The sequence below is a fragment of the Sprattus sprattus genome (assembly GCF_963457725.1).
Source record: "Sprattus sprattus genome assembly, chromosome: 2".
Lineage (NCBI taxonomy): Eukaryota > Metazoa > Chordata > Actinopteri > Clupeiformes > Clupeidae > Sprattus > Sprattus sprattus.
The window spans coordinates 25,235,909-25,250,433 of record NC_137921.1 but is presented as its reverse complement, the minus strand read 5'-3'; the positions used below and the strand labels follow the sequence as shown (position 1 = coordinate 25,250,433).

General features: G+C 41.7%; 1 protein-coding gene across 1 annotated transcript; it reads right to left on the bottom strand.

The window, feature by feature from the left end:
* Positions 1 to 2,025: 2,025 nt before the first annotated feature.
* On the bottom strand, positions 2,026 to 13,834 carry LOC308381797 (meprin A subunit alpha-like; the record flags this gene model as incomplete). Its single annotated transcript, XM_080859392.1, has 26 exons — positions 2,026 to 2,176; positions 2,922 to 3,138; positions 3,217 to 3,387; positions 3,671 to 4,120; positions 4,225 to 4,440; positions 4,872 to 5,018; positions 5,128 to 5,349; positions 5,850 to 6,025; positions 6,622 to 6,739; positions 6,850 to 6,925; positions 7,012 to 7,052; positions 7,309 to 7,362; positions 7,480 to 7,510; positions 8,938 to 8,981; positions 9,369 to 9,539; positions 9,700 to 10,164; positions 10,308 to 10,523; positions 10,897 to 11,043; positions 11,227 to 11,448; positions 11,830 to 12,005; positions 12,212 to 12,329; positions 12,429 to 12,504; positions 12,969 to 13,009; positions 13,197 to 13,253; positions 13,456 to 13,480; positions 13,775 to 13,834. 26 exons carry the CDS (start codon positions 13,832 to 13,834, stop codon positions 2,026 to 2,028), a joined length of 3,888 nt encoding a protein of 1,295 aa, XP_080715518.1.
* Between the last annotated feature and the right edge of the window lie 691 nt (positions 13,835 to 14,525).

Genomic DNA, 14,525 nt, shown 5'->3' with positions numbered 1-14,525 from the left:
TTTAATTCTTCTGTTTACATGTTTCTTTCTTGTGTGCCACTGTCACAGAGAGTTTGTGCATTGAGGATGCGCTCTGTTTGTGCATTGATAATATGCTGATTAGATTAAATAGGGGCGTTTTGAGGGCGGAGATTCAGTTGCGCACAATTTCACGACCATTTGTGATTTATAACCGAAGGATTGGCGTACACGTGTTTTTTGTGTGTACGTCTGTTTTCTGTGGATCTCACTTACGCTCATTTCAGGAAATGTCTTAGACAAAATGTAGGATGGTTTCTATGCAACGTTTTATAAATGAGGCCCCATGTTCTACTGCATGCCTTGCCTGAGCATAGTGCGTCTCCACCAACCGATCTTTATCTTCCATCCTCTGAGGAAAAGGAATTCTTAATCTTGTTCTTCACTACTGACTCCATCTTCCTAATGGTGACTGTGGCATTCACTGAAGTGTACAACCATCAGAGCCCTGACAGCTCCTACGATGAGCCAAAAACTTGAGAGGACGCTGAAAGGCTTGCTCCAAGGCAATGGTGATTGTGACTTACCTGAGGCCTAAGGTTTCAGAGGGCGTGACAGGAGACGGACGAGAAACATCCACAAGGTGGTTATGTACCTGACCCCTGCCTTGGGCATGACACAGGCTGGGATTTTGTGTGTTCTCAATTAATGTCATAGATGTACTCTTACCAAAGTTGATGAACTATGCTTTCACCCTCACAAACTCACTGCAGGTGGGCACACTTTCTGCTTTGTCCTTATGGTCATGTAAACACTGATTTTCTATATCATAATGCCGTTATAAAATGGCATGCTCGTTGGTCATTTTGTGTGTTTGCTTGTTTTGCAAGGATGTTAAGGGGAGGAAAAGGTAATTCTGTAATAACATCTTACTTGCAGTAACATTTCCCTCCCCTTTGATTCCTCAGGCTTAATACAAAGTGTTGAAAAGTGTTGGTTGCTTGGTGAATTCTTCACATTATTAGCATTCAAAAGTCTGTACCCTACATTTACATGCTTCAGAGTTGCTGTAATATATGCTCACTTTCTTTAGGAATCTCAGAGATGTAAGGGGCACAGGGAATCCAACATCAAAAATAATTAATACCGATTCTGATATCATGATTTTCTGTTCATTTCTACCAGGCACATCAAATGCTGCTCTATTAAAGATAAAGATACTGAATTTACACCTGCTTCACTATATTTCCTCTCCTCTCTCTGGTTCTCTTCATCCTCTCATCCCCCTATCCCCCATGTAGTTCCTCTCTGATCACTCAAGGTTTGGAGACACTCCACGGGACACCGCAGGGCAAGAGCTTAGTGAGATCAGTCAGCAAGCACAGCAATTGCTCTTTTTTAAATCCAGATCTGCAGAACCTTTTATCAGTAGATGGGTTTTAGGGTTTTCCTATTTGGATCCAAATGTTCAATGACTTTGGTGTAGAGCTATATCATGGGATACATTTAATAATTTAGTCATTTAAGACAGTCGGATTCACTTGAGACTTAATCTCGCCTAACAATTATTGGGCTAATGAATGTGGAAAGTAGGAACTAAGAATATTTGACACCGTTCATTATATTAAGTTTTACATCCTTTATTTGTATGCTTTTTCACATGATTTAAGTTGCTGGCATGACTTAAAAACCTGGCAATGGAATAACAAAACATTTTTACAATCATATTTAATGGTCACCCAATCTTTATATTCAACATGTCATGCTCTTTCTGAAAACATGGGAATGTTACAATCTAAACAAACCTAAAATTGAAGTAAAAAATTGAAGTAAAATTGTTTTTAAATTGTTAATACGTTTTGTCACAAAAATCTTTAATTGATATAGATGGCACTGCCAACATTCCATAGCTATAAATATCATTTTGTAATGTATGTTTTCGAAGAACTGCAAAACAGCATAGTTGGCTGTCATAATATTTACTGTGGGAAATTGTGTGCAGGGGACTAATGTGTTACTAAGATGAATGATTGACAGGTGGTAGGGAGCACATCCTGCATCTTTGTTTTAGGCCCGTTGACGAATAACTGCAAAGATTGCGATAACCAGGACCATGGAACCCACCGCTCCACCTATCAAAAAACCCACAACAGATCCTGCAATTTGCTGGGTTTCGCACATGTCACCCGTATAGAATGTGGACTGTCCAGATGCACACCTGTGAAAGGGCAGATAAGTAGAAGGAGAGGAAAAATGCTTTTAGTTCTGCTGCTATTCCCAGAGCTAAAGGCAGACCATTGCAAAAGCCAGGTGTAGACTGAATACACTGTGAACACAAATGAGCTGGAGAAGATGACACAGCTAAAACCAGCAAGCATTATTATGTACTCTCGCACACATGTGATTGTGTTTTCTGCGTTTGTGTGGGTGTGTATTTGTGTATGCCTCTCTAATTTGACTCACTTTTTACTGATCTGGCTTCTCTTGTCAATCGCATAAGTCACAGCTTATGCAGTGTATGATGACATTTTCATAGCTGGCTGAATGCAAATGTATTTGGTTGAATTTGACTTTCTGATTAAATGAGATATTACTGATCTATTCATTTGTCTTTCTTTATATGCCAGAAAAGGAAGAACCAAGTAGGCAGGAAGGGGCATAGGAGGAAAAGAACACAGAGAAAACCCTGAAGCTGAAGTGATATTAAGAGCATTATGGGTAATACCAACATGCAGCAGATGAACAGGCAGGATATGTATACCCAGGCAACATAACTGTCTAGTAGTGTATACAGTAGAGTACAGTAGAGTAACTAAGATAATTTAACTAGTAGACAGCACCATATACAGTAGAGTAGCTAAGATCATAAACATAGCATAGAAAAAAGGTTATTGTAAATAATGTGCAAAGTTAGAACTGGTGTGTGTGTGTGTGTGTCTGTGTGCGCATGCAAGCATGCTGACCTGCATGTTGCCTGGCTCCGTTTCTCCTCACACACTCCTCCATTGAGACAGGGGTTGGGGAAACAGGGGTTAGTCACAGCGCGGGCCTCTCTGGGTCGGGCCTTTTGGGCTGGGACCTCTTTGGGTGGGGCCTCCTCCATCTCCCCGTTCTCCTCCACCCTCTCTTCCTGTGCTGGAGCAACCGCAGCCACCTCAGTCTTCAGCAGATGGGTCAGGTCTGCAAATACACAGCACAGTAGCTGTAGCTGACTTGAAAAATAATCTAGCCTTGATCTGTAGCTCCAAATCAAATTACCATCAAAGTCAACGGTGATGATGAGGTCGTCGTTCTTGAGGAAGCTCCTCCTCTTCAGCTGCAGGTGGGACATGAATGTGCCCCAGCCTATCTCTGGTCCTCTGTAGCACATACAGCTCTCGTCCCACGTGGCATTTACGTCCACTGGCTTATTCCATTTGGTGCTGGAGTCTAGGAAGAGGAAACAAAAAAGCCAAAGCCAGGGACAGAAGGAATTAACACTTCAATGCACGTAATTGATAGCCAAGGTAAAGGAGACCAGAAAAGAAGACCATGGCAAGTTAAACTGGGGATCATTTTGGGGGCCTTGACTGTCCACAAAGCATTTTTGATCAGATCAGATCAGTTATATTGATATTTTAAAGGTATAAGTATTAAGCTAGGTGTTTTTCTCAGGCCGATTGGGGATTAAACATCCCCGGCGTAAATGCAAACATCAAGTTAACCCACTCACCACTAGTGAAGCTGCGGCTATTGGACATTCGCAGTGTGGCATCTGGGTCCTGGTCTATGGCAGTGATGGTGACCTGCCTGTTCATGGCCGGCCACTCCATCACACCGTCATCAACACCACTGTAAAGGTGAAAGGTCACGCCAAGGTAGGTAGCAGAGTTAACATCTCTGCCATTGGGGAAGACGGTGAACCCGTACGCGTAGCCTTCAGGGTTGTAGAAGCGGCAACTGCGAATGCCGGCCCCGACTGCTGTAGAGGCCAAAAGGCTGCTGAACTTGCTGATCTGCCACACGGCGACGGGACATGCCGTCTCCGTCAGGGTGATGTCGTCGATGGAGATGCCACTGGATGTGCGGTTTTCAACGCCCACCATACCCTGAAAAAAGTAGCGGAACTTATCCCTGAAGCTCAGGGGCACGTGAGCAATCTTCCACGAATCATCTCCGTCACCTGAGACATAAAAGAATGGAAGGAATGGAATGGAAAAAATCGTTGGATCGTTGCATCCGAATCAAACTTAAACCCGACAAAACTCAATGCAGAAAATACACTACCTGTGATGGTGTGCACTTTTTTCACTTTGCGGACCTCCCCAGTGCCATCATCCATGCGCAGCCATATTACCAGCCGGTCTCCAGCGCCTCCTGACATCTTGTAGAAGAACTGCAGGCACTGCTGGCTCCTCCTGGGGTACAGGATCCGCGATTCCAGGAGAGCACTGGTCCCTGGCACCAACCTTGACGTGTCGAAGTGCATAAAGAGGCCTGCATCTACAGAAGCACGGTACCACAGAGGTTAAATTGAACCTTCGTTACGATAAATCAACAGACTTCTTGCGGAATGACTTGAGAGATATGAATCACAAAATATTGGCAGCGGTTAGCACTTTTTTGCAGTGGTCATTATAAAGAAATATTGGACATTCGAACATCAGGGTGGACCATTTAAGTCAATGGAACATTCTGCATCGTTCTGAATAATTATTGGGAATAATGGAAGTGAGTATTCATTTTTCTATTTTTTAGTATTTCATTTCATACATAAAAAGAAAAATACTAGCCCCAGAGAATGTCAATGTGAAAGTGTTGACAAAATATCAGTGTGAGTCTATGTCAGAGGCATTATGCAATAATCCAATGCAATAATCCAACGGCACCTTTATTTATTGTATGTTAATACATGCAGTGCTGTTCATGTTTACCTCTGCAGTGGCCTCCTAGGGTGTGGTCATTGCTGTCTGCCGTGCTGGGGGTCTGGATCCAGTTCCCGTTGTCCTGCTCATTCTGAATCATCCCACAGATGTTGATCTGCTCAAAGGAGCACTGGTCCAGCAGAGTCAGAGTAGCAGCTAGAATGGCAGAGGCAGGCTTGCTGATGATGTTCTATACATGCATGCGATCTCACGGTGCCTTGTAACATGTACTGTGATTTGTGTGAACAGTTCTAGGCCCACTCACCACACTCATACTTGCGGTTCAGTCTTTCCAGGTCGACTGTACTGAAGTCCAGACGCTGGCCAATCACATTGTTGAAAGCAGGGATCGCCGTGGTGATGGTTGGGATGGTGGGGTCCTTGTTGAAGGAGAGGGGGCGGTAGTGCATGATGGACTCATAGTCATACGGCGTGTTCAAGTCCGTGATAAAGTCGTCCTCGTACTTGTTAAAATTGTGCTCTTTCCCTGTCGACCCATATCAAATTAGTGACAAATCAAATCAGATTACATTCAACATCAATCAAACACATTTTATTCCATACCAATATTGACAGTGTGCATGCTTCCAAGATACTGACTGCATAATAGTAGCTCCTATGTTTGACACTTTCTACAGCTTTCCCTGTTCTGCATACCATACTGATCTCATCACCAACACTCATGACTAGTTTAACAAATTATTTAGCTAATCAACAGCATTATAATTACTCTTAATAAAACTCTGTGCGCTCAGAGCTTGAATAAATAAAAGATGTACAGGGCAGGTCTTTAAGGGGTTTCAGTGGAGGATTGAGAACCTCTACTCTATACTAACGGGTTTCAGTGCAGGATTGAGAATCTCTTCTCTAGACTAATGGGTGGGGGAGGCTTGAGAACCTCTGCTCTATACTAATGGGTTTCAGTGCAGGATTGAGAACCTCGCTCTAGGCTAATGGGTTAGTTTGACATGTGTGTTGGCAGCTCACCCTCCAGGATTTGGTCCCAGTGGATTTTGACGTAATCGTCACGGTCAGAGCGTGACTGCTCGTGGTAGAAGCCGAGAGCGTGAAGGAGCTCATGCTCAACGATAGCTCTGGTATCGCATCTTGCCCCGATCGACACATTTTGGCCCGTCCCCAGGTCACCGACAAAGGACCAGCATCTACACTCAGGGTTGTCAGATGGTCACAGAAAAGAAGTGGCATTGGGAAACATTGGCCTTTGTTCATCACAAATCATCGTCACTAGTCTGGTACTGCCATATCATATTCACTGAATTTAACTATTCATTCCTTGACTTCATTTTGACAGCATCACTACTATATAAAACTTCAACAGCTTTGACAGACAGCCTTGTAAAGGCTGCTACCTGCTGCCTGCTACCACTCTAAGAAGCATAAGTGAAGTGAAGCAGAAGTGATGTATACTGTCTATAGGATGGCACTCTCTTGTGCTTTCCCAAATGACTTGTTCTGTTGAAGGGTCTTTGCCAGGAAGATATCATTTAAAATGAAAGAAAATTCTCTTTAGCCGATCTTTTTCAAGTAAATCTTCTGTAAACAAATACCAACTGCTCATTCCCTTATTAGTTTGTCACCAGTGTTAGTTTGCTTTCATCATAATCATTACATCACTTTTTATCTGCTCTGCCATTTGTGAGATGAAAAAGGTGATGGGTCATAAAGATTGCACAAGCTGAAGCAGCCACAGTGAATATAGTAGTTTCTCTTGTATAAAGAGACTTCTTTTCTTGCTCACCCGTCCAATTTAGTGAAAGAGAGGTAAGTGCTCTCGCCCTCGTAGGGCTTGAAGTCAACACAGGACTTAAGGCGATACATCTCAAGGGCCTGCAGGATCACACCCTTGGCATTCAGCTCTGGAAACCAACAGACATTCAATTGTATTCATCATTTTGTAAACATCGTAATCAGTACTGGGGTTAATGAAACAAACTGACTTCAGAAGAAAAAAAAAAATCATAAACACCCAAAGAATCTGTCAGGATGTAGGGAATGGGAAACTTCCATTTTTTTTTTTCATCCAGAATGGCATTTCTTCTTGGCTGAAAATAAAACAGAGAAAATGAGAACCAGACAGTTCAACATCCCTTAACGTTTAGAATGGATTTTTCTTGTCAACTTAACTTACATCTACAGCAATATCTCCCTCAAAGAGATCTCTCGATGATTCTGCAATGTAAAAAATACTTCAGGCTGGCATGCCAATTTATTACAGATGTTAAACACATTATTTATTGGGAAATGAAAAGCAAAGGTTAATGCAGGAGAGCATTTCAGTAAGGACACCTCTTGTGTGAGGGCTATATGTTTGTTGGATGGTTGGATAGATTTAGGAATATTTTTTATAAAGTATCGTATATAACGTACATTTAGGAGCAAATGTACATGTATTTAGCACTAAGCACTAAGCTTGGGAAACACTTACTTAAATTAATATCGGGAATATCCTCTCTTAATTCCCCAGCATCCACATCACGTCCTATTAAAAATACATATTTATACAGAGTTATTGAAGTGTAACAAACAAATCATGCACTAATACATCTACTTATGTATCAAATCAAATGATTTAATGGACATTTAAAGAAACATGTACCATAGTCATAATGTGCTGGCACGGCTTCAGCCTGCTTGGGTGCAGAAACAGAACCATATTTAGCATAACATCTCCAAACATTTTCTTAAAGATGCACAAAAACACAGATTTTCAGTAGGTTGAAACAACTACAACTATAGAAACGTCTTTTTCTGTACCTTCAGAACCAACAGAAATGTTGTCAAAGCTGTGATTTTCCACCCTGTGTCCAAGGAGCCCATGTTATGTGTGTGATCGCGACTTGATCGTGTTACTGGACTGGTGTAAACATAACAATAAAGCCAGAGCACCAGGGTGGTACTTTGATCGGAGAGGGCAAGACAGTTAAGGTCTCAGAGCTTCAAGTGTCTGCGTCAGCTCACTGATGGCCTTCGTAGAGATAGTGACACACTTGACCAGACTGCACTTTGTTTTATCGTTCATGTTATATATTTAAACCATTTATGACAAAAGGCAATGCTGGTGTTAAAGACAACCGCAAGGTGAGGGTTTATGATCTTCGCTTCGGAATGCCTTTTACTGTCTCTCTCAGTTACTCCCAGAGTATGAGTTCAGTTAAGTTATTCAGCTGTAACATGTATAACATTTGATATGATTTGCGATCACCTTTTAAACAATTTGATTAAAAGATTAACAGATTATCACATGTGAAGCCACACTTATTTTCCACCATGCCAACAGGGCTACATACTTCAGGTACATACATAGGTATGTGTTTGGAAGAAAGCAGTGGCAGAAGAATTCTTTTTCACACAAGCCAAAAGATGTTGACATAGTTTAACAGGCCTGTTGTGACTGGTTTTGTTCAATACCCGTACGTTCATGTCAGGGATGTTTGAAACATTGCATTTTATTCTTATTCAACATTTCGTGTCTTTCACTATTCTGTCATTTACAGCCATTAGCTAAGTTGTTTTCAAAGACTCTTCACTTGTGTGCTGTGTAGATGTGGGATAATGGTTGAAAGTATGACATGACATGGTTCATGCAGGAAAAAGCTCTTTAATGAGTAATGGGAGCAGCTTATACAGTTTTGCTTTCATTGGCCAAACACTAAGACATCGGAAATTTAAGTCAAGTAACACACAATCACAGTGTGTGAGGCAGTGTTTACCTTTCAGCTTAAAGTTTACAAGATGGGGAGAAAATCTGTAATGGAGGGGCCAACTGGGTAATGCATTACACACTGTGAGTGTTAGAGAACTAATGTTTAGTACCAGCACAAGCTTTCTCTTGGTGTTAAAATGTTACTGTAAAGGATTACTGGTCCAGAACAGTTTTTCCCTTGTGTCTGCAAGACCAGGGCTGGGGAGAGCTTTGGGGCTTTTACATTTGCAAATCTTTACCAGTTAAAATGCATGTTGTTTGGTAAAGATGGCCTAAAATACTGATTACAGACTGCTGAGATTTATCAAAGCCTCTGGTGAAGAATTGTACATCTTCTTCCCCTTCTTAGGCAGCATCTCCTCTGGGCTGCACAACATTAACCAGAGAGGTGAGATCTGCAAAAAGTGAACTTCTATTAGAGCAAGAACTGTGATTCATCTGTATTTCACGCATTCACACACACACACACACACACACACACACACACACACACACACACACACACACACACACACACACACACACACACACACACACACACACACACACAAACACAGACACACACACAAACACACACACACACACACACACACACACACACACACACAAACAGACACACACACAAACAGACACACACACACACACACAAAGTTAATAGAAACGTGACTTTTTTATTTTTAACTTGTTTTACCTCCAGAGGGATTGAGAGCAAATAGTATGTACTGCCTGACCCCCAGATCAAATTAGCTTTGCTGATGCTGCTGCTTAACACCAGTGCTCACCTTCAAACTCAATGAAGAGAATGAGATCATCATTCTTCAAGTAGCTCCTCTTCTGCAGGTCATAATGGGAGAAGTAACCATTCCAACCCCAAGTCCAGCCACGGTAGCAGTCACAGGAAGGGTCGTAAGTCCCCACCTTTGCAGGGTTGTCCCAGAAAAAGTCGTTGGAACCTAAAATTTGAAGTAACAGAACATATCATAGTCAATTCTTGGGTCTTCTGTACAGAGAAGAGACAAGGACAGTTCTAAGTTCTAACCTTAGGCCTTAACCTCACTCTCAGGCTAACTCTGACTCTAATGACGATCTGCCTGAGCAGGACCCTTCTCCTACCAGATACGAGCTGTTTTTCCACTGTGGTGAAGCTGTAGGAGAAGGACTGCCGACGAGTCACATCAGGGTCCTGATCCATCACCGTGATGGTAACCTGCCGGTTCCCCACTGGCCACTGCAGCACGTGGTCATTTACCCAGCTGGTGACATGGAAGAAGGCGCCAATGTACCCGTGGTATACCTCTGAATTGGGGACAAGCTGGATGCCGAAGCCGTAGCCCTCGAGGCTGTGGAAACGCGGGCTCTGCAGGTACTCGCCAGGCGCCATTCTGGCAATTTGCTGGCTGAAGTTGGCTATGCGCCAAACACCACTTGGGCACCGCGTTTCAGCTAAGGTGATGTCGTCAATCACAATGCCACCCTGGGAGCTGGATGGATCTCCACGGAGACCCTGGAAGGCATAACGGAATCTGCCGTCCATCTTGAAAGGCACATGGGCAATTTTCCAGGAATGGTCATCATCACCTTAAGAAAGGAACCAACAAAATAATGAGGGACTATATGACTTGGATACTGCAACCATGCAGCTATGTAACCTTGTGAGATGCATTCCATCTAAAATTACATTAACATACGGAAAGAAAACAAAGTGTGTCAAAACTCCTCACCCATGAAAGTGGCAGCTGCAGTGGTGGAGAGGGTGTTCCCCTTAGGGTCCTCTCTCTTGGCCCAAATCACGAGTTTGTCCTTTGGGTTTCCAGTCATTTTGTAAAAGAACTGCAGACATTGGAGCTTCCTTTTAGGGTACAGAATCCTGGACTCTAAAAATGCTGAGTCATTAGGAATTCCCAGGTTTGTGGGAAAATGCATGAAGAATCCAGCATCTATGAATGGCACACCAAATTGTTAGTATGGCCACCCAATCACTGCACACAAATCCACGACTAACATGTTGAAACCTTCTACAAAGCACTGATTATGTGCTTCATTCAACATACAAAATGCAATCTACATTTCATTCAACATACAAAGGTTACATTTTATGCTGTGACGTGTAGGCTATGCATGTCTTACACTGGTCTCTTTCTCAATTACAAGTGAAGAGAAGGACATTTTTCTTCAGGGGGTATTCCAACACTTTGTGTTTCATTTTACGAATTGACTTCAATTTCCTCAGGTTCAGTGATGACATACCCAATATAACTAAAGATAATATTCTCTTCATAATTATTTTTTTAGTTCTTTGGAATTACCCACTGTTGCACTGTCCCACCAGAGTATGGTCAGTTGACGCTGGAGAGCTTGGTGTGTGGGTCCAGTCTGCGGTGTCTTTTGCATTCTGAATCATACCACAGACATTGGTGGACTCAAAAGCACACTGGTCCAACAGAGTCAAGGGGGCAGCTGGAGGAAATGAAGAGGTACAAGTCAATTTGATAAAGAATTCAGTCAGACAGTCAATCTTAGTATAGCAATGAATTAATACACAGTGTATGTCATCCATCCAGAAAGGCCTGTGACATACACTGTTGTATTTACACATTCAAATGCAATGCTACTGCAGAACAGTTCACATTGTGTACTCACAACAGTTGTACATCCTATTCAGCCTTAGCAGGTCTAAATCACTGAAGTCATTGTACTGGCCAAGCAACTTGGTCTTCTCAGGGTCCTTGGCTGTGATGGTGGGGTATTCAGGGTCCTTATTGAAGGAGTAGGGGTCATAATGCATGATGGACTCATAGTCATAAGGTGTGTTTTGGTCTGTTATGAATGTGTCATCATACTTGTCAAAGTTATGCTCCATACCTGTATACATTGAGAATAAAGTTAGAAAAAAGGCAGATGGACAGACACTATATTGATATTGGTGGAGAAATGATCCTGTTTTAATGGCAAAGAAAGACACAGAACACTATAACAGTTCAAATCCAGATTAAAGGGTGAACCATTCTGTGTATAGTTTCGTCTTAAATTCAAATTAAAGTACTACAGGGCTTGCTTCTCAGGGGGAGTGAAACAGTATTTTGGACAGAGGTGCTGTTAAGGCCCAACCTGAATGCTAATATCCTTGCTTAGATGGTCTATGGGATCAGTGACATTGCTATTCAATACCTGCTTGGATGGCCCATGAGATCAGTGACATTGCTATTCTTTATCACTGTCTTTTCTGTTGTCACAACAGCTTACCAGGCAGGACTTGGTCCCACCAGATGTCAACATAGTCATCCCTGTCAGAGCGGGACTGTTCGTGGTAGAAGCCGAGGGCGTGAAGGAGTTCATGCATGATGGTGCCTTTGTAGTCGCAGCCGTCACCTAGGGAGAGCTGCTGACCTTCCTTCAAGTCTCCAACCATCGACCAGCAACTGCATGGGAAAACATCACGTCAATATAACCAAATGGAAAGAAGATCACATTTGCTGTCATCATGCAGAACAGCAAACAAACCAATGCTTCAGATACAACACTTCAATAAATGATTTATACATACACATTATAAAACAAGTTTGAGGTAAACAGACTACACTTTTATCATATTCACCCCTAACACTGCCAAAGATTGGCCACATACCCATCTAGCTTTTGAAACTTGATGAAGCTCTTCTCTCCCTCATGAGGTTTAAAGTCCACACAGGATTTAAGGCGGTATGTTTCAAAGGCCTGGTGTATCACCCCCTTGGCATTCAGATCTGAAACAAAGCCCATTTAGGGTCAACTGAGCCGTGTTCTGGGCTTTCTGGTGTTTTGCCGGTGTGTAAATATTGTCAGAGCAAAATAAAATCACTTGCCAAGGGCGTTAGTCAGGATGTACGGTATGGGGAAGTCCCATCTGTAGGCCTTGTCAGTCAGTGCATTACGTCCAGGCTAAAACCAAGATAAAGGCTTATCTTAGTACCCAGAAGTTAACTTCTGTCGACTTCATCTTAGTTCTACATATTTTACATGATGTTATTAATTACATCTAAATAGAACATAAATCAATATTATGAATGCAGCAAAAAAATCGAATTGATGGTAAAGGATGGTAACTTTGGTAGAATCAGATATGTCCGACCTATCATGATAATTAAGCAAAACTCTATACAACTTTTCAGGGCATGGAGAAGCAATGTTTATGGTCAAGAAGAGGAAACACATCACAGTTCTGAATTTTGACAAGCTTATCATTAATTAAAAACTGATATGTGCTTATTAATTTCATCAACATCTGCTTTGGGGCTGCTATTATATAATTATGAATACAGCTCAAGGCGAAGTTCAGCCTGTGCCCACATTTCCAACTCATATCCTTCAGTGAGTGAGTGGGTCTGTGGTGCAGGTATACGCACAGGTAAAGCAATGTCCCCTTGCACAACTGGAGTTTTCAATCCTTTGCCAGACAAGAGATAAACATTGATTCAACAATATGTTAGAACACTTTCCAGGTGTAAATGCATTTGTCTATAAGAAATACAGCCAGTTGTTTTGTTCACTAAAATCCTTAAGAAGTAAGATATGTACCTATTACAGACAAGAAATAAAACAAAATGCTATCCATTTGGGATTCCTCTGAATACCTTTATTGATGAATGGGATATCTCTTCTGGTGAGACCATCTCCATCAATGGCATGAGCTATAATCCATGACAACATAATATTAAAAATGGAGCCCTTCTAGATTTATGAAAACAGAAGTACTCATTAAAGTTAATTCAGCTTGTTACTATATGGACTAAATATCTCCAAGTTAACTTTGGATATAATCATTTTACATTCACCAATTGTACATTTAGGTTGAACATTCCTTCTCTATTTGCATAAAAAAATAAATCTTACATTTTTCTCTGGCAGGCCTCCTAATCTGTGATGGACAGAAGCATCAATAAAATGATCAGAACTTAAGCAGTGATGAGGTGAGGTTTAAAGAAGCATTCAGTATTTGATTATAAAATATGTTAAAAGGACACATAAGGTCCCACAGACACTGGAGGATAAGAAAGGGAGAGATACCAAGAGATTGAGGACAGAGACCTGGAGAGACAGACAGACAGACAGGGACGTCTTGATGAAAGACAGTGAGAGACAAAGACAGACACAAAGGGAAAGCCACTGATTGGCACACCCAGAGAAAGACAGAGATAAACAGTAGCCCTACTGTGGAGGAGGAGGAGATGGCCAGAAGAGCCAAGCTGCAGACGATGACCAGGAGCCTCATGTTGAAGGAGCAGACCGATCACTTGACACTGGCCAGTGGCCACTGGTCTCCCATCCTCCCCAAACCCAACTCTTATTTCATTAGCACTGAGAACTTTGAGCCACTGTACCAAAGCCAAAAAGATTCAAAACAGCTTTTGTGGCAACACACCAGTCCTGATATGAGAGAGTTAGTCAGCTGTTTTTGTGCTGAGCTGTTGTTTTATGACTTGAAAGCTAAGTGTTACACAACCATATAATGTACTATCTGGATGGAGATAAGATTTGTGATAATGTATACCACTATGTGCAGTAAACAGACAAGATCTGAATGTAGAAATATTCCCAGAAAGGCTATGGTGAGATACCACAACACTCAGAGATGATAAAAATGAATAATAATCCATAACACTTCAATAAAATACAGTGACGATTCTGTAATTTTCCAAAAAACTTGAACAATAATGATTCAAATATGTTTCTCAAATCTTTAATTAATTTCCAAAAAGCATTAATTGAGACAACATTAATGAACATCATAAAAAACAGGATGGTTTTTGTAATGCATAATGAGACCAAAGAAATTTGATTTTCAGCCTTGTAAATCTTCCAACAAATAAGTTCTCTGTCTTAAAATCCCAGTTCAGCTGCTTGGCTCTTCAGCACTGCATCCTGTCTGAACAAAATAAAAAATAAAAACAAAATATAAACAT